This window comes from Bombina bombina, chromosome 1 (assembly GCF_027579735.1).
Source record: "Bombina bombina isolate aBomBom1 chromosome 1, aBomBom1.pri, whole genome shotgun sequence".
Taxonomy (NCBI): domain Eukaryota; kingdom Metazoa; phylum Chordata; class Amphibia; order Anura; family Bombinatoridae; genus Bombina; species Bombina bombina.
The window spans coordinates 891,665,867-891,693,858 of NC_069499.1; the positions used below are offsets into that span (position 1 = coordinate 891,665,867).

General features: G+C 39.2%; 1 protein-coding gene across 2 annotated transcripts in view; it reads right to left on the reverse strand.

Moving 5' to 3' along the window:
- Positions 1-292: 292 nt before the first annotated feature.
- The window catches only part of LOC128646112 (solute carrier family 12 member 4), a 270,698-nt gene continuing 242,998 nt past the window's right edge, over positions 293-27,992 (reverse strand). For both annotated transcript variants that reach the window (XM_053699564.1, XM_053699565.1), the window contains exons 22-24: positions 27,803-27,987; positions 7,734-7,867; positions 293-2,263 (exon numbers count right to left, since the gene is read on the reverse strand). In XM_053699564.1, the coding sequence (XP_053555539.1) occupies positions 2,172-2,263; positions 7,734-7,867; positions 27,803-27,987 (411 nt within the window). In that variant the 3' untranslated portion in view covers positions 293-2,171. The remainder of the gene's footprint in view (positions 2,264-7,733; positions 7,868-27,802; positions 27,988-27,992) is intronic.

The following is a 27,992-nucleotide window of genomic DNA, read 5'->3' on the forward strand; positions in this document are numbered from 1 at the left end:
GGGCAACTTTTTATTTTTAGCCAGAGGTCTGACCTTTGGTTAATTGCGTTAGCGCAAAGTGAAACTGCAAGCTCACTGTAGCATTAACCAGGAATTTGTAATGGCTGGATATTTAATGTGCACATGTAGTGTAGGGTTAATAGTCTTAAAATTGAAACCTCCAATGAATTTGTATATGCCATTTTTCAACTGCGGAATCTGTTGGCGCTCTACAAATAACCGATAATAATAATAACTGTTATGGTCCTTCAACAGTGTAATGTCAGCTAAACATACAACTAGAAGCAAAGTCTGATAATTCCATTGTAAAGTTTTATTGAGAAAAAAAATAAAATTAATTGACAACTAAATCCAGTAACATTAAAAGAAACATTTAAATGGATTTATATACATATAAAAAAAACAAACTGTTAGCTAAATGTGAAATACCGGATTAATTAAAAAAAATTCCGCACAATAAATGAGAACACTGTTCAGCACAAAAAACAAACTGACAACATAATTTTAAACCCCTTCAATGCCAAAGAAACCTGCAAAAATAGGACTCCAGGCTGCCTTTTGGTTGTCATTAGAGGAGAGAGAGAACACATTAACTATCCTGTTGTACTTACTGTAAACTAAATAAATATCCTTTTCTGCCATGTTATGCTGTAAAAAAAAAAAAATTCTAACTGCTCCATCTCATTTGTAAAATACATTAACTACCATGGCCCATATCTACTAAACTGTTTTCTACTAAAAGATTATTTGGTGTGTTGCAGAACTACTGAATGATTGTAGCACATAGGTGAGGCAAGGCACTGCCAACAATGAACTACTTTCAGCAATTTAATTAATTATATTGGATAAACTGCACAAGTACTCACTATTATTTACAACCTTAGTTTTGTTTATTTAAATAATTTTCACTAAAAAAATAATGTCCTTCCTTTTTGTTCTAAAAACACAATTTGTAGTAATCTATGACTAAAGTTATATTTTGGCCCTTATACAGCACTATACCCATGTAATAAGTGCAACAACTTTTAGGAGCACAGTCAGTTGTAATATAATTTTGCTATTTTATATATGGTGCATTTTTAAAGAAATAAGCAATAGTAAAATGAAAATGAAGTGACAGGGTAACTGCCTAAAGGTTCTAAACCAAAAAAAAAACAACAAAAAAAAAAACATTATTGGACCTTAATAAAATATAAAAAAGCAACTTTAGCTATTCTGTCTTCCAGATGACACCACTGCTGAATCCAGGGTTAACCAACATTTAAAGATCCTCCTGTTAGAAAGGCTTTTGGCAGCGTACTGTAAAATTTAAGTTACATTTTTAGGGTATTTTGAAATTTAAATCTGTATTCCTTGGATATAACAAAATGACTACATTGTTTTCTATCTCAGGACTTGAGCTACTCCAGGCACATACTTTCCATTGATACTGCAGGCGTTGTACATATACTGCACATATAAGTGAAAATATTAGAGATGTGACTTACAAAGTCTAGGTTAAGAAAATACAAATTGTTTTAGTAGTACAAAGCAAGAGAAGGCACTTTCCAGCTCTACACCATGTAGGCTCTAGACATTCTCTCCCTTGCATTCTAGGAAATTGGTCATTTGTGTACAAAATAGATAAGCGTACTGGGTGCTGAGGCCAAGAAAAAAAAATCCTTTATTTCCTGTCGTAGAACCAGTTGGTATGGACCAAACAATAAATAATCTAGAAATAAATAGGACTTGCAGTGAGGTTGCTCTACAATTACTACTTTAAACTCAATAAAAATCTATCTATACAATTGGTTAAAAAAAAAAAAAAATCTATTCTACGAGTCGGAAATGTTTGTATAAAAACAAGGTTTTCAGCCATTTTCTGCAGTAATGGTAGGAATGAGATAAGAAACAAGTATTTCATCTGTACAAATAGATCTGTGTCTTCCACAAGATGAAAATGGTCATTAGCTGAGAGGTTTGGTGGTATATTCAGCCTTAATATACAAATTCCCTGCCCCCCGCAGAGCCAGCCTGCACATTGCAGAGGCAGTAAACAAAATATGGCAGGAAAGGGTGGATTCAGGAGAGCAAAATAATGGGTTTGGAATTGACAGGCTAGAATCTTTTTACTGCATGTTGATTCTAGACACATTAAATCAAAGGCACAAAGGTGTCAGTCATAAGTGGGATCATGAGTAGATTGTGATTACTTCACGTCCACCCCCACGGACTAGCAGGACTCTCTCTAGGCCTTCAGTCAAAACCTCTAGGAACTCCATGTCTGCAATATGGGTTAAGGGTGTATATCAGGACAAACAGGCATAACAGTTCACATACAATTTAAATATATTGCATATATTCTTTTTAAATGTTATTGCAGGATTCTTGTGCACATGAGCCACCAAAGATGACACCATTTCCTCTAGTGCATTCTGAGGGATGCCAGGTGATACCAACAACACTGAGAATGTGTTAAAAAAAATAACATTAATTAACGTAGCCTTCTCCTTGCATTTTTAAATGTTTCACGAAAGTGGTGATTATCCTAGGAACAGCTTTGGTTTTTATCTCAATTTTCTTGCCTGACCTAAAAATAGCACAAAGGATCTTGTACTACCCCCCCCCCCATTTTTGTATGTCGCAACCCACTCTTAGCAATATTTAGGGACCAAACACTTCACTATAGGTGAGTAGACCCCATACCTGTGTACAATATTCATACCTTGAGGCTTTCTACTCAAAAACATAATTTATGCTTACCTGATAAATTTATTTCTCTTGTGGTGTATCCAGTCCACGGATCATCCATTACTTGTGGGATATTCTCCTTCCCAACAGGAAGTTCTTCCTGTTGGGAAGGAGAATATCCCACAAGTAATGGATGATCCGTGGACTGGATACACCTAACAAGAGAAAACATAATTTATGCTTACCTGATAAATTTATTTCTCTTGTGGTGTATCCAGTCCACGGATCATCCATTACTTGTGGGATATTCTCCTTCCCAACAGGAAGAACTTCCTGTTGGGAAGGAGAATATCCAACAAGTAATGGATGATCCGTGGACTGGATACACCTAACAAGAGAAATGGCGTCTCCCAGTCCTGCAACACATATTGCTCTGGTGCCTAAGCAACCAGTGTACCCAAAAGCTTTCAAGAAGCCATAGATCTCCTGTTTCTTTCACCAAATGCAGGTGTTTCTTTTATACACCTAGTGTGTTACTTTCATTTTGTATACTTACTACAGAGTCAGTTTAAACCAAAAATATGCTTGTTTAGTGACATCAGTACAAAGCAGGAAATATAACTTAAAAGACAAGACATTTTATATTTAAAGGGCCATTACAGTGAAAAATTAAATGCTCTCATTCATTAGAGCATGTCATTTTATCACTATCGACACTATAAATCTATGTGTTTAACCTCAGCAAAGGGGTAAACAAGTAAAGTACCACTTAGGAGCCACAGAGAACTGCTGGTCTTGAGCAGAAACTGCTGATGATCCAATCATTAGAGCTAGTTGCACAGCTGGGTCATACACTGCTGATTGAATCAGTGGCAGTTTCCTCTTGGGACCAGCAGCGGTACTTTACCTATAAGTTATACCCCTTTGCGGGGGTAAACAGATTTGCAGGGTCGATAGTGATAAATGTTCAAACTAATGAGAGTTTCACTAAGGAAGTCCTTTAAGCAAATATTCTCTCTTTTAGGGAAAAAACACTGGAAGACAAATACTAATATGCCCACTAGAGATAAATGTAAGGTTTGAAACAGTTGTGTGTAACTATTTGAAATATAGCATGATTAAGTGATATTGATCACGAAACGTTGCTAGTCTTTTGTCAAATAAATACATTTTATCATATCTAGTGCTGTGGACATTACTTTTGTTGGATACATATTTAAAATAAGGGGCTAAAAAATAAAAGTTTAGAAATAAAATATACATTCACCCCCCCCCCCTCCCCCACCAATCTGCAGATCACAAATCAATGGTACAGTGAAGTGAAGGATTATCTGAAAGCCCCGTTAGGGACTTTATGGGCCAGATGCGTACAATTTTAGTCCCTGTCCGCTTGGCATTGTGTCCCCCATTTATCATTGCACACTATGGCTAGGGTGCAGTGCTGCCCCTGCTCACGCGCGAGCAAGGGCTGTCAATCTCCCTTGTTGGAAAAGTTTGGGGGGATTGAGATCCGCCACAACAGATGGTGTAGTGGGTTAAGAAGCAGCGGCTGCAAGTTTGCTCATGCGAGCCTGCAGCCGAATCATTTGATTAATCTGGTCCATTGTAGCCAAGTGCCTTTTTTCACCACACTTCTCTGAAAACAGAAACAGAAAAGCTGGTATGATTATTTAAAACTTCTGTAACATAGGTAACCTTGATCATGTTCATCAATCTGGAGGTAAGGCTTCAGCTAAGGCCATATTCCTAAAAGCTCCCTGGCATAGTGAGAAAAGATCAGCATATTTTATTGAGCCCTATAATGTAATGGAGTTGCCTCTCCTTCACATGTAGAAAATAAAAAAAGAGAACTCCCCTTAACCAGCGAGGACGTGCAAGGTACGTCCTCCAAAAAACTACCCTTAACGACCAAGGACGTGCCTGGCACGTCCTCTGGCGTTTGAAGCTCTGGAAGTGATCGTGATCGCTTCCAGGGTATTGTAGTGATGCCTTGATATTGAGGCATCACTGCAATCTCCTTTTTTCCCCACCGATGCAGAGAGGGCCACATTGTGGCCCTCTCTGCATCGGCATCGATAGCACTGATTGTTAGTTGGTGGGTGGGAGCTGTAGCAGGGAGGCAGGTGGGCGGCCCATCAATGTTCCTGGACCTGGAATGCATCTCACATCCGGGTTGCGCATTGGTGCAGGAGTGCGGCTGGGTGGACGGAGAGGGGGGGGGCTTGCGTGTGCACCGCATTTACATTGTGTAGGAAGGAATTAAATGTGTAGGAAGGAAGAACACAGAGGGGGGATCAATAATTTTGCAAGGGATCTGGGAGGGGGAGTAGGGTATTGAGGTGGGGGGCAGCTACACTACAGAAAATAGTTTTTTTTTTAAATAAAAATATAAATAAAAACACATTATTTGGGGCCAGTACCCAAGATGGCAGCAAATAGGTAGAGGGGGGAGGGTTAGAAAGATGTATGGGGGGGGGATCAGGGACTTTGGGGGCTAAGGGGGAATCCATCACTGCAGAGTGAATATAAAAAAAAATGCCTTTTATTTTAGTACTGGCAGACTTTCTGCCAGTACTTAAGATGGCGGTGACAATTGTAATTTGGTGGAGGGAAGAGAACTGTTTGAGGGTGGTCAGGTAGGGATAATGGGTGGGGTGTGTCAGGTGGAAGGATGATCTCTACACTGAAGCTAAAATTAACCCTGCAAGCTACCTAATTAACCCCTTAACCATACCCCCCCAACTGTCCCGGTTTTCGCAGGACAGTCCCAATTTTAGGGGTCTGTCCCGCTGTCCTGGGTTGCTAGCCATCTGTCCCGTTTTCCCCTATGCATATAAAAAAAATTTATTGGCTGGCTTTTCTCTCCCAGGGTTAGATTCCCTGTGAAAATGGTGTGTGTGTTAAGCAGGAGTAAGAAGGCTGTATACTCTCTGACCTCAGGTAATGGTGACATCTAACCTCTGGTAGGGATGACGTCTAACCCCTGGTGATAATACTAGCATGCCTTAAGTTTTATATGATGAGCAGTGCTAACACCAGGGTAACGAACAGTGGCAGCCTCAGACTGCTAGCTAATGTGCTTGCCAACCCCAGGACCCCATACAATGAATTACAGATACCCATATATGATGTAGTGTGTGTGTGTATCTGTATGTATAAGTGTGTGTGTGTGTGTATCTGCATGTATAAGTGTATGCTATGTAATGTGTGTGTATCTACATGTATAAGTGTATGATATGTAGTGTGTGTGTGTGTGTATCTGCATGTATAAGTGTATGCTGTGTAGTTTGTGTGTATCTGCCTGTATAAGTGTATGCTATGTAGTGTATGCGTATATATCTGCATGTGTAAATGTATGCTATGTAGTGTGTGTGTATCTGCATGTGTAAGTGTATGCTATGTAGTGTGTTACTGTGCATTTTTGCTGACTTTAAAGGCCAGAATCTATAATATTAATGGGGAATGCAGAGAGCAGTTTTAAAGAATCTATTATTAAATGTCCAATTAAGATAAAAATATTTAGCACCGTCTCTGCGAAGGCTAATTAAATACAGAGCTCACATAGCAATACCAGTGGTTTGACCTTGTGTTTGATTTGCTGCCTAAGAGTATTAAAACATATTACTTTATTTAGAATTTTTTTTATATTTGGTCCTATGATTTTTTTTTTAAGCCCAGTGCAGCTGCGGTGGGGGGGGGGGGGGGGCGGGGGCGGTGTCCCTCTTTTGAATTTTGAAATGTTGGGAGGTATGCCTTAACTGCTGGGCATAATACAAGTGTGGTGCGCAGCTGCATTTAGCAGCCTTCTAATTACCAAAAAGCAATGCCAAAGCCATTCATGTCTGCTATTTCTGAACAAAGGGGATCCCAGAGAAGCATTTACAACCATTTGTGCCATGATTGCACTGACTGTTTGTAAATAATTTCAATGAGAAACCTAAAGTTTGTGAAAAAGTGAAATTCTTTTTATTTGATCACATTTGGCAGTGAAAGGGTGGTATGAAATATTCTAAAATGGACCTAGATCAATAATTTGGGTTGTCTACTAAAAAAATATATATACATGTCAAGGGATATAAAGAGATTCCTGACAGATAGTGTTACAAAGTAACTATCACTAATTTTGAGGAAAAAAATGGTTTGGAAATATCTAAGTGTTACTTGTATTTATTGCCCTATAACTTGCAAAAAAGCAAAGAACATGTAAACATTGGGTATTTCTAAACTCAGGACAAAATTTAGAAACTATTTAGCATGGGTGTTTTTTGGTGGTTGTAGATGTGTAACAGATTTTGGGGGTCAAAGTTAGAAAAAGTGTGGTTTTTTCCATTTTTTCATCATTTTATTTATAGTAAATTAGAAGATATAATGAAAATATTGGTATCTTTAGAAAGTCCATTTAATAGGGAGAAAAATGGTGTATAATATGTGTGGGTACAGTAAATGAGTAAGAGGAAAATTACAGCTAAACACAAACACCGCAGAAATTAAAAAAATAGCCCTGGTCCCAAACAGTCAGAAAATGGAAAAGTGGTCTGGTCACTAAGGGGTTAATGAGATACATAGTTAATGTAAAAATTGCCTTTAGAGCATTCTTTGAGGGGCCTCACAGTACTATTATAGAATCTTGCCAGACAGGGTAGCTTTATAGAATCAGGTCCTTGGGTACTGGTTACTACTAGAAAGGCAGCTGTGAGGGGGGGGGGGGTCACTAAATTTGCATGTTTATGGATTATACGGACAAGTAAGTAGATACCAACATTGTGTGTTGTGCTATACTGGCACACATAGGCCCAGAACAAATTAAATATGTTCTTAAAGAGAAAAGCACCCTCTAAGTATATATGAGAGTAAGGAGGAGAAAAAAAAAAAAAGAGAAAACAAGAGAGAGAAAGAACGGAATGAAGAGAAAGATAGATTAAACATAAATAAATGAGACCGGCAAAAAGATGGAATCAGAGGAGAGCGAGACAGACCAATATAACGTATAATGTATAACATTATTATAAATTACAACATACGCAAACATATTCAATACTGTTTTATCATTCTGAAAAGGATACAATTTTCATCACCATCTGTGTTTTTAGGGGGTCCGGGCATGTTGAGAAGAACCAGTTTGGCATCATGTGACTTTGTGACAATCACCTCATTTAGTTTGACAGCTGTGTGCATTCTCCGGACATTCGACTGGTTCCTGTAGAAAGATTGCAATTATGTCAGATTCTTCACTGAAGATTCTTTAGCTTAGTTAGTTTTTACCTGTATATAATCCAATCTCAAGCCCATACGTTCTACATAATATATAACATTTTTAGAGATAGTAAAAAACATTTGCTATAAATATGTACACAGTGGCGTCACTAGGGTTGGTGTCACCCGGTGCGGTAAGTTATGGTGTCACCCCCCCCCCCCCAGAAAGCAGACACACACAAAAACACAGGCAAACACACATACAAACACTCAGACATACTTAAAACATACTCAGATGCACACACAAACACTCGGAAACACACTCAGATACACACACAAAAACTCAGACACACACATACAAAATATGTAAACTGCACTGCATTAATTATAAAGCTCATGCCTAGAGCTGCTCCCTGGCTCAGCAGAGCATCAAATGAAAGATAAACAGAGCACTCTAAAATAAATCACTAAAGAAAAGTTTTAGGTGCAAACAATGAAAATTCTGCTCTCTGACTCTGTTCCAAGTCTGTCAGTGCACAGCCCCGGGCCGCGTGCCTACCGCTTCTTATGGCCAATCACCTCTGCACTCTGCCCACCCCCAGACCCCCGCCCACCCTCCTACCTGTTCAGTGTGCACTTAGTGTACCGTAACCGTAGTGGTCTGGTGGGCATCATACGTGGCTCCTTCACTTTAAAGACAGTGTCAAACAGTCATGCGGTCAGGTGCCAGGCATCTCCTCATGATTTGCCAGTTCCCGTTTAGAGAGACAGCACAGCAGTGAGTGACTCCACTGCTCCACATGTCACTGAGCAGTGAGCACAGATAGGCAGGCAGGTTTAGGCTAGCAGCGCAACTTTGCAAGCCCCACGGCATGCCCACAACATTCATAGCGAAATTGGGCAGGGGAGAAGCAAAGTACAAACAAGCAAAAGCAGCCGGGAAAACTATTTGTTGAAATTGCAGCACTGGCTCAAGGGGCAAAAAAATTGTGTGTCTACATCTTCCCCAGTCCCACCAATGTTCATAAATGCCAGCCCCTCTAATAAAAAAAAAATCTGTTCATCTCAACATTGTATTTCTTTGAATTTCAATAAAATTTAAAAAAAAAAAAAAAAAAAAAAAAAATTTTTTTTTTTTTTTTGGTGTCACCCCCTGGTGGGTGTCACCCGGGTGCGGCCCGCCCCCCCCGCCCCCCCCTAGTGACGCCACTGTATGTACAACATTTTTCAGCATACACTTTGCACTTATACAAGTCTGTGATAACTTGCGTTTAAAGGGACAGTTAAAGGGACATGAAAGCCACATTTTTTCTTTCATGGTTTAGAAAGAGAAATCAATTTTAAACATCTTTCTAATTTACTTCTATTATCTAATTTGTTTTATTATCTTGATATTCTTTGCTGAAAAGCATATCTAGATATGCTCAGTAGCTGCTGATTGGTTCACCCATGTGCATTGCTTTTTCTTCAACTAAGGATATCTAAAAAATTAAGCAAAATAAATAATAGAAGTAAATTGTAATGTTGTTTAAATTTGTATTATCTATCTGAATCATGAAAGAAAGATTTTGGATTTAGTGGCCCTTTAAGTAAAAATTCAACTTAAATGATTCTGATAGAGCATGCAGTTTTAAATAACTTTCTAATTGTCTTCTATTTTCTAATTTATGTCATTCTATTTGTATCCTTTGTTGAAAAGCATACCAAGGTAGGCTCAGGAGCAAGTGCACTACTTGGAGCTAGCTGCTGATTGGCGGTTGCACATATATTCCGCTTGTGATTGCCTCACTGGATCTGTTCAGCTAGTTCCCAGTAGTATAAAGGATACCAAGACAATGAAGCAAATTTGATAATAGAGGTAAATTAGAAAGCGGTTAAAAATTGTATGCATTAGCTGAATCATGAAAGAAAAAAAATGGGTTTCATGTCCCTTTAAACAAATACATTTTGTAAGCATATATAATTGAGGTTATTCCCCACCTCTATCTAGTCATGGGTGCTGCCATGTTGAAATCTAGCTTTCACTAAATTTCAGTACTGACCTGTTTGCACATGTGCAGCAACTCTCCTTTAGATACCTGCAGCCTAACCTAGGTTCCATAATGGCAGCAGCAGCAGCACCCATGTATAAAGGGAGGTGCATAAAATGTATTCAGTATTTTGTTCCTTTAAAACAATGTTCAGGCTTGCATGGAATGAATGGGAACAACTTACCTATAATAAGTTTTGTACTGCTCATGTGATAAAAAAAAAGCTGCCAGTGATAAATCGCATCTTGCAGGCACTGAATAGTATGACCCACCCTTGTTTTTCTGTACAGCTGGCAGCATGACATGTTTTTTTAACTTAATTTGCCCCTCTTTGCCCTTTCTTGCTTTTCTAGTTTCCTCGCCATATGTGTGACTGAGGGATTTTGGGAGAGTAGGAGGGATTCAAGCTATGGTAGTGTTGCCTCCTCCAGTGGACCGAAGTGTAATGTAATTCTTCTGGACTCTGACCATCAGCCATGATGAAAGAATTTAATTTAGCAGGCATGCATACATACATTTTGTTATATTTCGTAGATGGGGAGAGTCCATAAGATATATGTGATATCTTTTGCCAAAGCAGTGAAGTCCACAAAACAACCATGAAATAGGTGGATGACAACGCGGCTAAGGTAGGGTTGCTACGAATAAGAAACAATGGCCTGCAGTACCTTTCTGCCAAAAGCAGCCTCTGAAGAGGCATACACGTCCAAATGGTAGAATTTAGTGAACATATGCAGAGCATACTAAGTAGCCACCTAACATATCTCATCTATGGAGGCCTCATTGCAGAAGGCTCAAGAAGTGGAAACTGCTTAAGTGGAATGAGCTTCAAAGCATTCATGGGGAGTATTACTTACAACCAAATGAGCCTTATGAGTTAAGGCCATAAGCCAGGTGGCTGAACTAACTGAGGAAGCTTTGTGGCCCTTATGTGGTCCTGAGAAAAGGACAAGCAAGGAAGAAGAGTGTTTGAAGGATTATATGGCTTCCACATAGAACTTTAAAGGGACATGAAACCCACATTTTTTTCTTTCATGGTTTAGAAAGAGAATGCACTTTTAAACAACTTTCTAATTTACTTCTATTATCTAATTTGCTTCATTCTCTTGATATACTTTGCTGAAAAGCATATCTAGATAGGCTCGATAGCTGCTGATTGGTTGCTGCACATAGATGCCTCATGTGAATGGCTCACCCATGTGCATTGCTATTTCATCAACAAAGGATATCTAAAGAATGAAGCAAATTAGATAATAGAAGTAAATTGGAATGTTGTTTAAAATTGTATTCTCTACTTGAATAAAGTATCCCTTTAACGTTCTCACCACATTAAGCTTGTGAAGAAGTCGCTCTTTAGTGTTCTTAGGAGAAGGGCACAACAAAGGAACCAACATTTCCTGGGTAATAGTATCTGCAGATACCAAATTATAAAGAAAATAACTTGTTCATAGCACGGCCATATCCTGATATATTCTGAATATGAAATGCAAGAAAGAGCAGAAAGCTTACAACCTATTTTGTTGAGGAAATTGCTAAAAAGGAGTACCTTCCAGTACAAAAGCTGAATGTCCAACACATACAATGGTATGGAAATGAACGAATAAGGAAGAAAAGTTAATTGTAGACATATATAAACTCTCCTGCACTTAATAAAGAATAGTCTTCATCTTGAAATTTGCACTTTTCAGATATATGTTCAGTGTTTGGGAACAAGAATAGGCTGAAATGTACCCGCTTTCCTTGGAACAATAAAGAGTTTGGAATAGGAGGGTCTGCTCTAATTCAGGAACTGGGATAATTACTGCCTTTGTTCCTAAATCTGCTACACAAGCCAGAAAGGCCTTGGCCTTCAATGAATCTCTGAGGAACTTAAGACAGAAAACATCTCCCTAGGGTCTGCAATAGACTTCTTGGCCTGCCAAGTCTTGCAAAAGGCCTTAGTTTTCCAATAAGTCTTGGATAACCTGAAGCTCTGAGCTGAGGAAAAGCTTGTCTGTTGGGATTTGGATTTAAAAAAAAAAAAAAAACACATACAATACACAAAATCAGTCCAAAGGTCTACTTTTACCCTTGTATTGTTTTTTGTCCTGAGGTAAGAACGCTCCTTTACCTCCACTAACTGGATGTCAGCTGGGTGAAACCTGCCAGTTGAAAAGACATCCTATGGAAACCTTCAAATGTATTGTCTATTGGGTTCTTAAAAGAGATACTGTCATATAACAGAAAAGTGGTCCCCATTGCAAGGTTAGAAATGGCCACGTTTACCTTATGGACTGTTTTCCAAACTTTAACTTGGAAGGAAGTAGTGGGACCATGGCCTTGAACATGGCAGGCAGAACAAAGGTCACCCCTAGCTTGTACTATTACTAAGTTACTAGTTTGCGACTGAATCAGGCAAAGGGAACTGTGTAAGAGCTGAGTGAAAGAGTTTATAAATCTTTTTAGTGGCCAGCTTGTCCAGAGTTGAGAATCCTCTAACTCCAAAGCTGTCAACACTTACCGCAAAAAGGTATGGATATTCACGAGCCTGAACCTGAAGGACACATCTTCACCCTTATAGCCTCAGGTGGAAGGTTCTGATTCTCAGAATGGGAGAATGCCCATCCTCTAAACAGGAATTGGCTGACTCCAATGCACCACCCTCTTTAGAGCAGGAGCTCTAGACAGGCAACTCATCAGGGAAAAGACTGTTGAGCAAAGGGCCTGTGAAGGGTCACTTTCTGCTACATGCGTGTGCCTGGGTTTAAACGGCAGCCATCAACTTGGACACGGCAGAGTAAATATACTCTTTAGATTCTACTACACCTGCTCATGTAGCACTAATAGGCAGCTCAGCAAAACCCTTTCTAGAATGAGAACTAGCCTCAGCACAGAATATGCAAAACTGACAGACATAATGAGAGGGACTTACATGATCAGTAGATCTACCCTCCAATCTGTCAGCTGGTGATACAGAGACCTAAGCAGGGCCTATCTGATCCTTTTTGTAGGTAAGGAGGTAAGCAGTAAGTAAAGTAAGGATAGAAGCGGATTATCTCCACAAGAGGTAGTTAAAGCCTAGTAAAGCACAGTAAGAAGCACATATATAAGGAACAATACATAACTAGTAAACCCCTAAAGGGTAAACGTCAATCAGTATATATTCGCCCCCCACAGAACAGGTGTAATGTTAACAGGAAAAGATAAAAAAAGTTGCAATATACTGGAAACTGTGAAACACCTAATAAACAGAAATAGATAAAAACAAATTACATTTGGTAAGCTCTTATATGTAAAGGAGCAGTCTCACCACCTCCTAGGGTACAGGAATGGCTTTCGATACCTGCAAGATGGCTACTGCACTGCAAAGAAAGCGGTGAAGAAGAAGCTGGAAGGTGCACTAAATGCCTGGCAAACAGTTAACCCCTAGTGCATTAAGCAATAATGGAGAACATTATGGACTATTTTCCGGTAGCCAAGGAAACACTGATAGAAGATTCTCACTGCCTGGCAGAAACTTCTGTCTTCTCCTATGTTCTTCATATGGGTGAGATCAGTTAGAAAACCCCTATCAACAATGAGTAAATCAGCACTTCAGAATTCATCTCATTCCATATTAGAGGCAATTTGACAGAGATTTAGAGAGAATGGAAGGGATTTAAAGGGACACTGAACCCAATTTTATAATTTCATGATTCAGCTAGAGCATGCAATTTTAAGCAACTTTCTAATTTACTCCTATTATAAATTGTTCTTCATTCTGCTGCTATCTTTATTTGAAAAGCAAAAATGTAAGTTTAGAAGCCGGCCCATTTTTGGTTTACAACCTGGGTTGTGCTTGCCGATTGGTGGCTAAATGAACGCACCATTAAACAAGTGCTGTTCAGCGTTTAGAACCAAATATTGGCTGGCTTCTTAGCTTAGATGTCTTCTTTTTCAAATAAAGATAGCAAGATAATGCAGAAAATGATAATAGGAGTAAATTAGAAAGTTGCTTAAAATTGCATGCTCTAGCTAAATTGTGAAAGAAAAAAATTTGGGTTTAGTATCCCATTAACCCCTAAATGACTGACGACATATGGGGAACCCCGTATGTCGTCGGTCTTTAAAAGCGGTGGAAGTGATCCTGATCGCTTCCAGCTGTTTTCCTATTGTTGTAGTGATGCCTCGATATCGAGGCATCCTGCAATAACAATACTTAGCCATCCGATGCAGAGAGAGCCACTCTGTGGCCCTCTCTGCATCGGACATCGATGGCCATGATCGTTGGTGGGCGGGAGACGATGTGGGAGGCAGGTGGGCGGCCATCGATGGGATCTAGCATGAAGAGGGGGGCGGGATCGTGGGCAGGGTTGCCGGGGGGTGCGCGCGTGTGCACGGGAGGCGGCGGGCGGGAACCACTACACTATGGAAAATGTTGTTATATTAAGTGGGAGAAAGGGGGTGGGAATTGGGAATCTAAAAGATCTAAGGGATCTGGGAGGGGGTGGGGGGTTGATCTTTGGGGGGGGAAGCTACACTACACACAAAAAAAAATATATAAAAAAACTCAATTTTATTGTAAACTGGGTACTGGCAGCTGCCAATAAGGTAGAGGGGGAGGGTCAGAGAGCTGTTTGGGGGAGGATCAGGGAAGTTGGGGGCTAAGGGGGGATCCTACACATCAGAATAATTAAAAAAAAAAAAAAAATTAAGATGGCGGGCACAATTGTGGGGTGGGGGAGGGAAGAGAGCTGTTTGGGAGGGATCAAGGGGTGTGATGTGTTAGGTGAGAGGCTGATCTCTACACTACGCTAAAATTAACCCTGCAAGCTCCCTACAAGCTACCTAATTAACCCCTTCACTGCTAGACATAATATAAGTGATGCGCAGCAGCATTTAGCGGCCTTCTAATTACCAAAAAGCAACGCCAAAGCCATATATGTCTGCTATTTTAAACAAAGGGGATCCCAGAGAAGCATTTACAACCATTTGTGCCATATTTGCACAAGCTGTTTAAATAATTTCAGTGAGAAACCTAAAGTTTGTGAAAAAGTGAACGCATTTGGCAGTGAAATGGTGGCACAAAATATACCAAAATGGGCCTAGATCAACACTTTGGGTTGTCTACTACACTACACTAAAGCTAAAATTAACCCTACAAGCTCCATAATTAACCCCTTCACTGCTGGGCATAATACACGTGTGGTGCACAGCAGCATTTAGTGGTCTTCTAATTACCAAAAAACAACGCCAAAGCCATATATGTCTGCTATTTCTGAACAAAGGGGTCCCAGGGAAGCATTTACAACCATGTGTGCCACAATTGCACAAGCTGTTTTAAATAATTTCAGTGAGAAACCTAAAATTTTGAAAAATTTAACTTTTTTTTAATTTGATCGCATTTGGCGGTGAAAAGGTGGCATGAAATATACCAAGATGGGCCTAGATCAATACTTGGGGTTGTCTACTACACTAAAGCTAAAATTAACCCTAGAAGCTCCCTAATTAACCCCTTAACTGCTGGGCATAATACACATGTGGTGTGCAGTGGCATTTAGCGGCCTTCTAATTATCAAAAAGCAACGCCAAAGCCATATATGTCTGCTATTTCTGAACAAAGGGGATCCCAGAAAAGCATTTACAACTATTTCTACCATAATTGCACAAGTTTTTTGTAAATAATTTCAGTGAGAAACCTACAGTTTGTGAAACAATTGTGAAAAAGTGAACAATTTTTTTTTTTTATTTGATCGCATTTGACGGTGAAATGGTGGCATGAAATACACCAAAATGGGCCTAGATCAATACTTTGGGGATGTCTTCTAAAAAAAAAATATATATACATGTCAAGGTATATTTAGGGACTCCTGAAAGATATCAGTGTTCTAATGTAACTAGCGCTAATTTTGAAAAAAAGTGGTTTATAAATAGCAAAGTGCTAATTGTATTTATTGCCCTACAACTTGCAAAAGAAAGTCCATTTAATGGTGAGAAAAACGGTATATAATATGTGTGGGTACAGTAAATGAGTAAGAGGAAAACTACAGCTAAACACAAACACAGCAGAAATAGCCTTGGTCCCAAACGGTCAGAAAATGGAAAAGTGTTCTGGTCACTAAGGGGTTAAAGGGACACTAAACCCCCAAAAAATTATTTCATGATTTAGATAGAGCATACAATTTTAAGCAACTTTCTAATTTACTCCTATTATCAATTTTTCTTCATTATCTTGCTATCTTTATTTAAAAAGCAGGAATGTGATGCATAGGCCCATTTTTGGTTGAGAACCTGGGTTATGCTTGCTTATTGGTAGGTAAATGTCAGCCTCCAATAAGCAAGTGCTATCCATGGTGCTGAACCTAAAATGTGCTGGCTGCTAAGATTTACATTCCTGCTTTTAAAATAAAGATAGCAAGAGAACAAAGACAATTTGATAATAGGAGTAAATTAGAAAGTTGCTTAAAATGTCATGCTCTATCTGAACCATGAAAGAAAAAAATTGAGTTCAGTGTCCCTTTAAGCTGTGGTGTGTTGGGTGGTATTTGCCTTCTCCTAGTGGGCTGCAGTGTAATCCCACATGTAATGTTTCATGGACTCTCACCATCTTAAAAAAAAAAAAAGTAATTTTGTTCAATAAGTTTACTGCGATTTATGTTTATATTTTCTTACCATGTTTATAACTATAATTTTATAACAATGTTGTGGTTTAATGTGAGTCAATTCAATTAATAAAAAGTTTCTAGTATCGTAGACATGCAATTTGACATTTTCAGATAACAATCCCAGCATAGCTTGAAGAGTTCAGGGCTGAAGATTCCCAGGGAAACAGAATGATACGTGATTCACCCCATATACTTTATAACAAACAGACCTAAATATCTAAAACAGGACCAGATATAAACACCAAAAATACTTTTTTCACTTACAAGATTTTCCACTCACTGGCAGCAAAAAAAAAAAAGGAAAAAAATTATGGCAGAATATAGTTGTGTAGACATTTGCATAATAAAACAAAGTGACCACATTTCTAAATATTTTGTTAATTTTTGTTGCTCTTATTTTTCGTAATGCACACACTGTAACTTTTGAACTATTTGAATTATTGTATTATCCAATTCATAAAGTGGGGCCTAACATGCACAAGAAAAGGCAAGAAAATGTTCTAAGTCTGCTGTATTTTACTTAAAGTGATCGTAAACTGTGCACATCAGTGTTAATTTCGTCGACTAAAACTAGACTAAAATGACTATAAAACTAAAGAAATTCTGATGACTAAAATACGACTAAAACTAAAATGACATTTTAGTCAAAAGACTATGACTAAAACTAAATCAAAATGACATTTTAGTCAAAAGACTATGACTAAAACTAAATCAAAATGACATTTTAGTCAAAAGACTATGACTAAAACTAAATCAAAATTTGCTGACAAAAACATTTTATGCAAGGTGTTAATCAATCCCTATCCAATTACTGCTCTTTTGTAAAATTTACTAAACTTAATTTTATTAAATTTTAAGATAAATAAAGACATGTTATATACCACAACAGTTAAATCTGTTAAATCTGTATTGCATGTTCAAACCTTAATACCATAAATCAAATCAGGTTAATAAACCTTTACTCCAGGACTATATAATTTGTTTCAAAGTTCTAGAGCAGTGATAATTTCGTTGCCGAAAATGTTTCGAATCTGTGAACAATCAATTGATTCTTCCTATAGAAATAAGCATAACCCATGAGTATGGATTTAAGTTATGCTGTGCCTGTGCTAGCTGCAGAAACTTTTTGTTATGTTGAGTTACTTGATACTTGTTTTAATTATTAACAGAGAACTGTTAAAGTTTTTATATTGGGTAATATGTGCAATACAGCCAATACAGTTTACAGTTTTGTTTTTTTTATATTTTAAAGTTGCACTTCTGTATCTCCAGTAGATTTTAGTCGACTAAATCTCCAGTAGATACTAGAGATTTAGTCGACTAAAATCTACTGGAGATTCAGTCGACTAAAACTAGACTAAAACTAAAACAATTCAGATGACTAAAATACGACTAAAACTAAAATGGCATTTTAGTCAAAAGACTAAAACTAAGACTAAATTGAAATTTGTCGTCAAAATTAACACTGGTGCACATGAAATCTGAACAGTTTGTTCTTATAAAACATATGTGAATATAAGTTTTGTTATTAAATCCTTTGTTCTTTTTACTTTAAAATCGGTAACATATCTTCTTTAACAGGGATATGAAAACCAGTGTTTTTCTTTCATGATTCAGATAAAAAAAAAATCGTTCTCTTGGTATCTTTATTGAAAACCAGGAATGTAAGCTTAGCAGTTGGACCATTTTTGGTTCAGTAACCGGGTAGTGCTTGCTGATTGGTGGCTAAATGTAGCAACCAATCAGCAAGTGCTACCCAGAAATTGTCTGCTCCTAAGCTTACATTGCTGCATTTTCAAATAAAGAGAACAAAGACAAATTGATAATAGTAGTAAATTAGAAAGTTGCTTAAAATTGCATGCTCTATCTGAATCAAACATTTCATATCCCTTTAATGTCAATCACCCGTCGGCCCATTTCTATACTCTTTTTTTTTTTCAAGAAGTGTAGTTTTCCCCCACTACATTTGACACATACTTCAATGGGCCGCATGACGTAGCAAAGCTACGCATGTGATTGGGTGCCCATTTCTTTTTCACAGAACGTGTGTACATGTATAATATTTATGTAGGATACACAGAGACACATAGTGCTATACATACCCATGTGTATCCTATAAGGAGCGTGCTTTACTGTCAGCAAAAAGAGCAAGTGGGACCACTCTCCAAGTCTTTATATAAAGAACTGAAATGAGCGGCGTATAACCGGACACTTGATCATAACAAAAAATTTAGTTTTAAGGCAAAAGATGATTACAATAATTATTACAGTTTAGCGGATGTCATGTGTGTGGTATGTACCTTTAGTTAGTACATTTCTAATACATATAATTTACCATCACTGTAAGGAATGTGGAAGTATTACGCTTTCATTATTCAGTAAGAGCTATTAAAGGAAATGAGTCTTAAAGGGACATGCTAGTCAAATGTTTTTTTTTCTGTTCCATCTAAGAGAGAATGTTTCAAAATATGGAGATGAAATGCAGATTCTCCAGTCATGAATAATAACTTTTTTTTTTCTGTGAGCAGTAGAGTCCAGGGACTTCATTCTGCATCTATGCACTTCCTGTCCTGTCATAACTGATTATGCTTTCAGATACATAATAGAATAATGTTGAGTAATATGTCCCTTTAACAAAGATGCCAAGATAAAGAGGAATATTTCATTGCAGAAGTACACTGAAAAGTATTTTGACTTGAATGTCCCTTTAACAAAGGCATGAAACACAAAATCCATAATATGCCAGATAACCTTCTCTCATATCCAGCTGTATGGCTTTTAAAAAAAAAAAAAAATGTTTCTTCTCTACTCCAACCACAATTCATAATTAGGTCCAGATGCTATTTTTTGATAATTACTATTGTTTGTTGGCCACTTGCATAATATAGAGAGTCACCAGAAAACATAATTTATGCTTACCTGATAAATTTATTTCTCTTGTAGTGTATCCAGTCCACGGATCATCCATTACTTGTGGGATATTTTCCATCCCAACAGGAATTTGCAAGAGGATCACCCACAGCAGAGCTGCTATATAGCTCCTCCCCTCACTGCCATTTCCAGTCATTCGACCGAAACAAGACGAGAAAGGAGAAACCATAGGGTGCAGTGGTGACTGTAGTTTAATTAAAATTTAGACCTGCCTTAAAAGGACAGGGCGGGCCGTGGACTGGATACACTACAAGAGAAATAAATTTATCAGGTAAGAATAAATTATGTTTTCTCTTGTTAAGTGTATCCAGTCCACAGATCATCCATTACTTGTGGGATACCAATACCAAAGCTAAAGTACACGGATGATGGGAGGGACAAGGCAGGAACTTAAACGGAAGGAACCACTGCCTGTAGAACCTTTCTCCCAAAAACAGCCTCCGAAGAAGCAAAAGTGTCAAAATTTGTAAAATTTTGAAAAGGTGTGAAGCGAAGACCAAGTCGCAGCCTTGCAAATCTGTTCAACAGAGGCCTCATTTTTAAAGGCCCAGGTGGAAGCCACAGCTCTAGTAGAATGAGCTGTAATCCTTTCAGGGGGCTGCTGTCCATCAGTCTCATAGGCTAAGCGTATTATGCTCTGAAGCCAAAAAGAGAGAGAGGTTGTCAAAGCTTTTTGACCTCTCCTCTGTCCAGAGTAAACGACAAACAGGGCAGATGTTTGACGAAAATCTTTAGTAGCCTGTAAGTAAAACTTCAAGGCACGGACTACGTCCAGATTATGCAAAAGACGTTCCTTCTTTGAAGAAGGATTAGGACACAATGATGGAACAACAATCTTTTGATTGATATTCCTGTTAAAAACCACCTTAGGTAAAAACCCAGGTTTGGTACGCAGAACTACCTTGTCTGAATGAAAAATCAGATAAGGAGAATCACAATGTAAGGCAGATAACTCAGAGACTCTTCGAGCCGAGAAAATGAACATCAAAAACAGAACTTTCCAAGATAAAAGTTTAATATCAGTGGAATGAAGGGGTTCAAACGGAACTCCCTGAAGAACTTTAAGAACCACGTTTAAGCTCCACGGGGGAGCAACAGTTTTAAACACAGGCTTAATCCTAACCAAAGCCTGACAAAATGCCTGGACGTCTGGAACTTCTGCCAGACGCTTGTGCAAAAAATAGACAGAGCAGAGATCTGTCCTTTTAAAGAACTAGCTGATAAGCCTTTGTCCAAACCCTCTTGGAGAAAGGACAATATCCTAGGAATCCTAACCTTACTCCATGAGTAACTCTTGGATTCACACCAATAAAGATATTTACGCCATATCTTATGGTACATTTTCCTGGTGACAGGCTTCCGAGCCTGTATTAAGGTATCAATGACTGACTCAGAGAAGCCATGCCTTGATAGAATCAAGCGTTCAATCTCCATGCAGTCAGTCTCAGAGAAATTAGATTTGGACGATTGAAAGGACCTTGTATTAGAAGGTCCTGCCTCAGAGGCAGAGTCCATGGTGGTAGAGATTACATGTCCACTAGGTCTGCATACCAGGTCCTGCGTGGCCACGCAGGCGCTATCAGAATAACTGATGCTCTCTCCTGTTTGATTTTGGCAATCAGTCGAGGGAGCAGAGGAAACGGTGGAAACACATAGGCCAGGTTGAAGAACCAAGGAGCTGCTAGAGCATCTATCAGCGTTGCTCCCGGGTCCCTGGACCTGGATCCGTAACAAGGAAGCTTGGCGTTCTGGCGAGACGCCATGAGATCCAGTTCTGGTTTTCCCCAACGATGGACCAGTTGAGCAAACACCTCCGGATGGGGTTCCCACTCCCCCGGATGAAAAGTCTGACGACTTAGAAAATCCACCTCCCAGTTCTCTAAGCCTGGGATGTGGATCGCTGACAGGTGGCAAGAGTGAGACTCTGCCCAGCGAATTATCTTTGAGACTTCTAACATCGCTAGGGAACTCCTGGTTCCCCCTTGATGGTTGATGTAAGCCACAGTCGTGATGTTGTCCGACTGAAATCTGATGAACCTCAGTGTTGCTAACTGAGGCCAAGCTAGAAGAGCATTGAATATTGCTCTTAACTCCAGAATATTCATTGGGAGGAGTTTCTCCTCCTGAGTCCACGATCCCTGAGCCTTCAGGGAGTTCCAGACTGCGCCCCAACCTAGAAGGCTGGCATCTGTTGTTACAATCGTCCAATCTGGCCTGCGAAAGGTCATACCCTTGGACAGGTGGACCCGAGAAAGCCACCAGAGAAGAGAATCTCTGGTCTCTTGATCCAGATTTAGTAGAGGGGACAAATCTGAGTAATCCCCATTCCACTGACTTAGCATGCATAATTGCAGCGGCCTGAGATGCAGGCGCGCAAATGGCACTATGTCCATTGCCGCTACCATTAAGCCGATTACTTCCATGCACTGAGCCACTGACGGGCGTGGAATGGAATGAAGGACAAGGAAAGCATTTAGAAGTTTTGATAACCTGGACTCCGTCAGGTAAATTTTCATCTCTACAGAATCTATAAGAGTCCCTAGGAAGGAGACTCTTGTGAGTGGTGATAGAGAACTCATTTCCACGTTCACTTTCCACCCATGCGACCTCAGAAATGCCAGAACTATCTCTGTATGAGACTTGGCAATTTGAAAGCTTGACGCCTGTATCAGGATGTCGTCTAGATACTGAGCCACCGCTATGCCTCGCTGTCTTAGAACCGCCAGAAGTGAGCCCAGAACCTTTGTAAAAATTCTCGGGGCAGTGGCCAACCCGAAGGGAAGAGCTACAAATTGGTAATGCCTGTCTAGAAAGGCAAACCTTAGGAACCGATGATGATCTTTGTGAATCGGTATGTGAAGGTAGGCATCCATTAAGTCCACTGTGGTCATGTACTGACCCTCTTGGATCATGGGTAGGATGGTCCGAAAAGTTTCCATTTTGAATGATGGAACTCTGAGGAATTTGTTTAAGATCTTTAGACCCAAGATTGGTCTGAAGGTTCCCTCCTTCTTGGGAACCACAAACAGATTTGAATAAAATCCCTGTCCCGTCCGCGGAACTGGATGGATCACTCCCATTACTAGGAGGTCTTGCACACAGCTTAGGAATGCCTCTTTCTTTATCTGGTTTGCTGATAACCTTGAAAGATGAAATCTCCCTTGTGGAGGAGAAGCTTTGAAGTCCAGAAGATATCCCTGAGATATGATCTCCAACGCCCAGGGATCCTGAACATCTCTTGCCCATGCCTGGGCGAAGAGAGAGTCTGCCCCCCACTAGATCCGTTTCCGGATAGGGGACTGTTCCTTCATGCTGTCTTGGGGGCAGCAGCAGGCTTTCTGACCTGCTTGCCCTTGTTCCAGGACTGGTTAGGTTTCCAGGCCTGTCTGGAATGAGCAACAGTTCCCTCTTGTTTTGAAGCGGAGGAAGTTGATGCTGCTCCTGCCTTGAAATTTCGAAAGGCACGAAAATTAGACTGTTTGGCCTTTGATTTGGCCCTGTCCTGAGTAAGGGTATGACCCTTGCCTCCAGTAATGTCCGCAATAATTTCCTTCAAGCCAGGCCCGAATAAGGTCTGCCCTTGAAAGGAATGTTGAGTAATTTAGACTTTGAAGTCACGTCAGCTGATCAGGATTTAAGCCATAGCGCCCTACGCGCCTGGATGGCGAATCCAGAATTCTTAGCCGTTAGTTTAGTCAAATGAACAATGGCATCAGAAACAAATGAGTTAGCTAGCTTAAGCGTTCTAAGCTTGTCAATAATTTCATTCAATGGAGCTGTCTGGATGGCCTCTTCCAGGGCCTCAAACCAGAATGCTGCCGCAGCAGTGACAGGCGCAATGCATGCAAGGGGCTGTAAAATAAAACCTTGTTGAATAAACATTTTCTTAAGGTAACCCTCTAATTTTTTATCCATTGGATCTGAAAAAGCACAACTGTCCTCAACCGGGATAGTGGTACGTTTTGCTAAAGTAGAAACTGCTCCCTCCACCTTAGGGACCGTCTGCCATAAGTCCCGTGTAGTGGCGTCTATTGGAAACATTTTTCTAAATATAGGAGGTGGGGTCTATCCCACTCCTTGCTAATAATTTCTGTAAGCCTTTTAGGTATAGGAAAAACGTCAGTACACACCGGCACCGCATAGTATCTATCCAGCCTACACAATTTCTCTGGAATTGCAACTGTGTTACAGTCATTCAGAGCAGCTAATACCTCCCCAAGCAATACACGGAGGTTCTCAAGCTTAAATTTAAAATTAGAAATCTCTGAATCAGGTTTCCCCGAGTCAGAGATGTCACCCACAGACTGAAGCTCTCCGTCCTCATGTTCTGCAAACTGTGACGCAGTATCAGACATGGCTCTAACAGCATTTGCGCGCTCTGTATCTCTCCTAACCCCAGAGCTATCGCGCTTGCCTCTTAATCAGGCAATCTAGATAATACCTCTCACAGGGTATTATTCATGATTGTAGCCATGTCCTGCAAGGTAATCGCTATGGGCGTCCCTGATGTAATTGGCGCCATATTAGCGTGCGTCCCCTGAGCGGGAGGCGAAGGGTCTGACACATGGGGAGAGTTAGTCGGCATAACTTCCCCCTCGACAGAACCCTCTGGTGATAATTCTTTTATAGATAAAGACTGATCTTTACTGTTTAAGGTGAAATCAATACATTTAGTACACATTCTCCTATGGGGCTCCACCATGGCTTTCAAACATAATGAACAAGTAGGTTCCTCTGTGTCAGACATGTTTAAACAGACTAGCAATGAGACTAGCAAGCTTGGAAAACACTTTAAAACAAGTTTACAAGCAATATAAAAAACGTTACTGCGCCTTTAAGAAACACAAATTTTCCCAAATTTTGAAATAACAGTGAAAAAATGCAGTTACACTAACGAAATTTTTACAGTGTATGTAATAAGTTAGCAGAGCATTGCACCCACTTGCAAATGGATGATTAACCCCTTAATACCAAAAACAGAATAACAAATGACAAAAACGTTTTTTAAACAGTCACAACAACTGCCACAGCTCTACTGTGGCTTTTTACCTCCCTCAATACCACTTTTGAAGCCTTTTGAGCCCTTCAGAGAAGTCCTGGATCATGCAGGAAGAAGCTGGATGTCTGTGTCTGCAATTTTTGCTGTGCAAAAAAACGCTAAAATAGGCCCCTCCCACTCATATTACAACAGTGGGAAGCCTCAGGGAACTGTTTCTAGGCAAAATTCAAGCCAGCCATGTGGAAAAAACTAGGCCCCAATAAGTTTTATCACCAAACATATGTAAAAAACGATTAAACATGCCAGCAAACGTTTTAAAATACACTTTTATAAGAGTATGTATCTCTATTAATAAGCCTGATACCAGTCGCTATCACTGCATTTAAGGCTTTACTTACATTACTTCGGTATCAGCAGCATTTTCTAGCAAATTCCATCCCTAGAAAAATATTTTAACTGCACATACCTTATTACAGGAAAACCTGCACGCTATTCCCCCTCTGAAGTTACCTCACTCCTCAGAATATGTGAGAACAGCAAAGGATCTTAGTTACTTCTGCTAAGATCATAGAAAACGCAGGCAGATTCTTCTTCTAAATACTGCCTGAGATAAACAGTACACTCCGGTACCATTTAAAAATAACAAACTTTTGATTGAAGAAATAAACTAAGTATAAAACACCACAGTCCTCTTACGACCTCCATCTTAGTTGAGAGTTGCAAGAGAATGACTGGATATGGCAGTGAGGGGAGGAGCTATATAGCAGCTCTGCTGTGGGTGATCCTCTAGCAACTTCCTGTTGGGAAGGAGAATACCCCACAAGTAATGGATGATCCGTGGACTGGATACACTTAACAAGAGAAATAAAGGCATAACTAGAAACCTGAGGGCCCCAAGTTTAAGATTCCATGAATGCGCCCCCCATACAAAACCCCAACAACATGAATTTGATAAATTACCTTTTTTTTTTTTTAAAGCAAACATTTTCTAGTTGAGGGAAGCTATGTAAACTGTACTTGTTCCTAGAATACTTTGAACATTTCTTGGCAGGCACAAGTGATAAAGCATTCATTCTTTAACACAAACACGTTTGTCTTAAAATCATGCATTAAAATTTGTAGCACTAGTTTCCTTTAAAAAAAGACATTCACTTTAAGTGAACAAATATGAAGATGGCTTCCAGGGGGGGGGGGGGGGAACCAACATTATTTGTCGAGACCACATTGAGGAAATGCTGTTATAATAAAAAGTATGCTTAGAAGATAGTTAATGACTTTAAAGGGACAGTCTACACCAGAACTTTTATTGTAAGATAGAGAATCCCTTTATTACCCATTCCCCAGTTTTGCACAACCAACATGGTTATATTAATATACGTTTTACCTCTGATTACCTTGTATCTAAGCATCTTCTGACAGCCCCCTGATCACGACATTGTATTTATTATCTATTGACTTGCATTTTAGTGCAATTAGTGTATTGTCTGCCACAAGCCACAGGCGTGGTCACAATGTTATCTATATGGTGCACATGAACTAGCACTCCCCTGTTGTGAAAAGCAAATAAAAAAGCATGTGATAAGAGGTGGCGCCTTTGAGGGTTTCGAAATTACAAAATGAGCCTACCTCATTCCCTCGTTCCCTCGCTTGCTTTGTTTGATGCTTCACCAATCTTATAACACTTTAAAATTCCTCTTAAAATAATATATTTTCATAGAAACCAACCTCCAGCTCCCTAAATTCTCTCATCTGTATCAGACTAAATTTCCTGACAGACTCTGCACTATAAGCAATTCTTGCTTCTTGCTTTAAAGGGACACTGAACCCAATTTTTTTTTTCTTTCATGATTCAGATAGGGCATGCAAATTTAAGCAACCTTCTAATTTACTCCTATTATCAATTTTTTCTCTTGCTTTCTTTATTTGAAGAAGAAGGCATCTAAGCTATTTTTTTGGTTCAGGACCATGGAAAGCACTTGTTTATTGGTGGGTGAATTTATCCACCAATCAGCAAGAACAACACAGTTTGTTCATCAAAAATGGGCCAGCATCTAAACTTACATTCTTGCATTTCAAATAAAGATACCAAGAGAATGAAGAAAATTTGATAATAGGAGTAAATTATAAAGTTTCTTAAAATGGCATGCTCTATCAATCACAAAAGAAAAAATTTGGGTTCAGTGTCCCTTTAAGCTTAAAGGAACATGAAACCCAATTTTTTTTATTTCATGATTCAGACAGAGAATACAATTTTAAACTACTTTCCAATTTACTTCTATTATTTAATTTGCTTCCTTCTCTTGTTATCCTTTGCTGAAATGTTTATCTAGGCAAACTCAGAAGCAGCATACGTTCTAGCAGCTGATTGGTGGCTGCATATATATCTCAATTGTCATTGGCTCACCCATGTGTTCAGTTAGAAACCATTGGTGCATTGCTGCTCCTTTAACAAATGATACCAAGAGAATAAAGCAAATTAGATAATAGAAGGAAATTAGAAATTTGTTTAAAATTACATTCTCTATCTAAATCATGAAAGAAATAATTTGGGTTTCATGTCTCTTTAATCTCATCCTTTTGCGGACACGGATTAATATGAGATTTTCTGCCACTGACCAGAAACACCTACATCATGCAATGCATTATACTTTACTGAATTAAAGGGACAGTATTGTCAAAATTAACTGTTCATAATTGAGATAGCATGTGCAATTTTAAACAACTTTCCAGTTTACATTATTATCAAATGCTTTCTTTTCTCTCTATCCTAGGTAAGCTGATAGGTGCTTAGCAGTGTGCACTTATCTTTAGCAGTCTATGGCAGCTGTGTTTGCAACAATGCATAATATTGATATAAACATTGTTGCAAGCACAGCTGCCAGATGCCTAGACACGTGCACGCTCCTGAGCTCACCTAAAATTACTCTTCAACAAAGGATGCCAAGAGAACTACGCAAAATTGATAATAGAAGTAAATTGAAAAGTTGTTTAAATTGTCATTCCCTATGCCCGTTTATAAGGGACATTAAACTAAATACATTTTATAAGCACAATATTGAGCTAATTTCCAGTCATGGGCGCGCCATGTTGAAATGTATCTTTCACTGCATTCCAGTGCTGACATATTTGCACATGTACAGCAACTCCCTTCAGATAACGGAAGTGAAACCTAGGTTCCATAATTGTAGTACCTGTATATAGAGGAAGGTGCATGAAATGTATATTTAGTGTCCCTTTAAGTTTAATTTCGACTTTACTGTCCATTTAAGAGGCTATGTCACATTATATTCCACAAACTGCTCCACTTCTACGCCTTCTCGAGGACAAACAGAGGTCAATAGATAGAGTACACTTACGGTTTGATGTGGACAAGTTCCCTGAAGTGCTCCACTGCGTTGTTTTTGCCGCGCCTCTCAGCATTGCATTTATCCTTAGTCCAAGTCATGTGAATTGGTTCTGGTTCCAGTTCGGTCTCCTCCTCTTCATCAGAATACAGACTGTCTAGACGGATGATTGAGTGTCTGTCCTTTACAAGCTGAGCCTAGA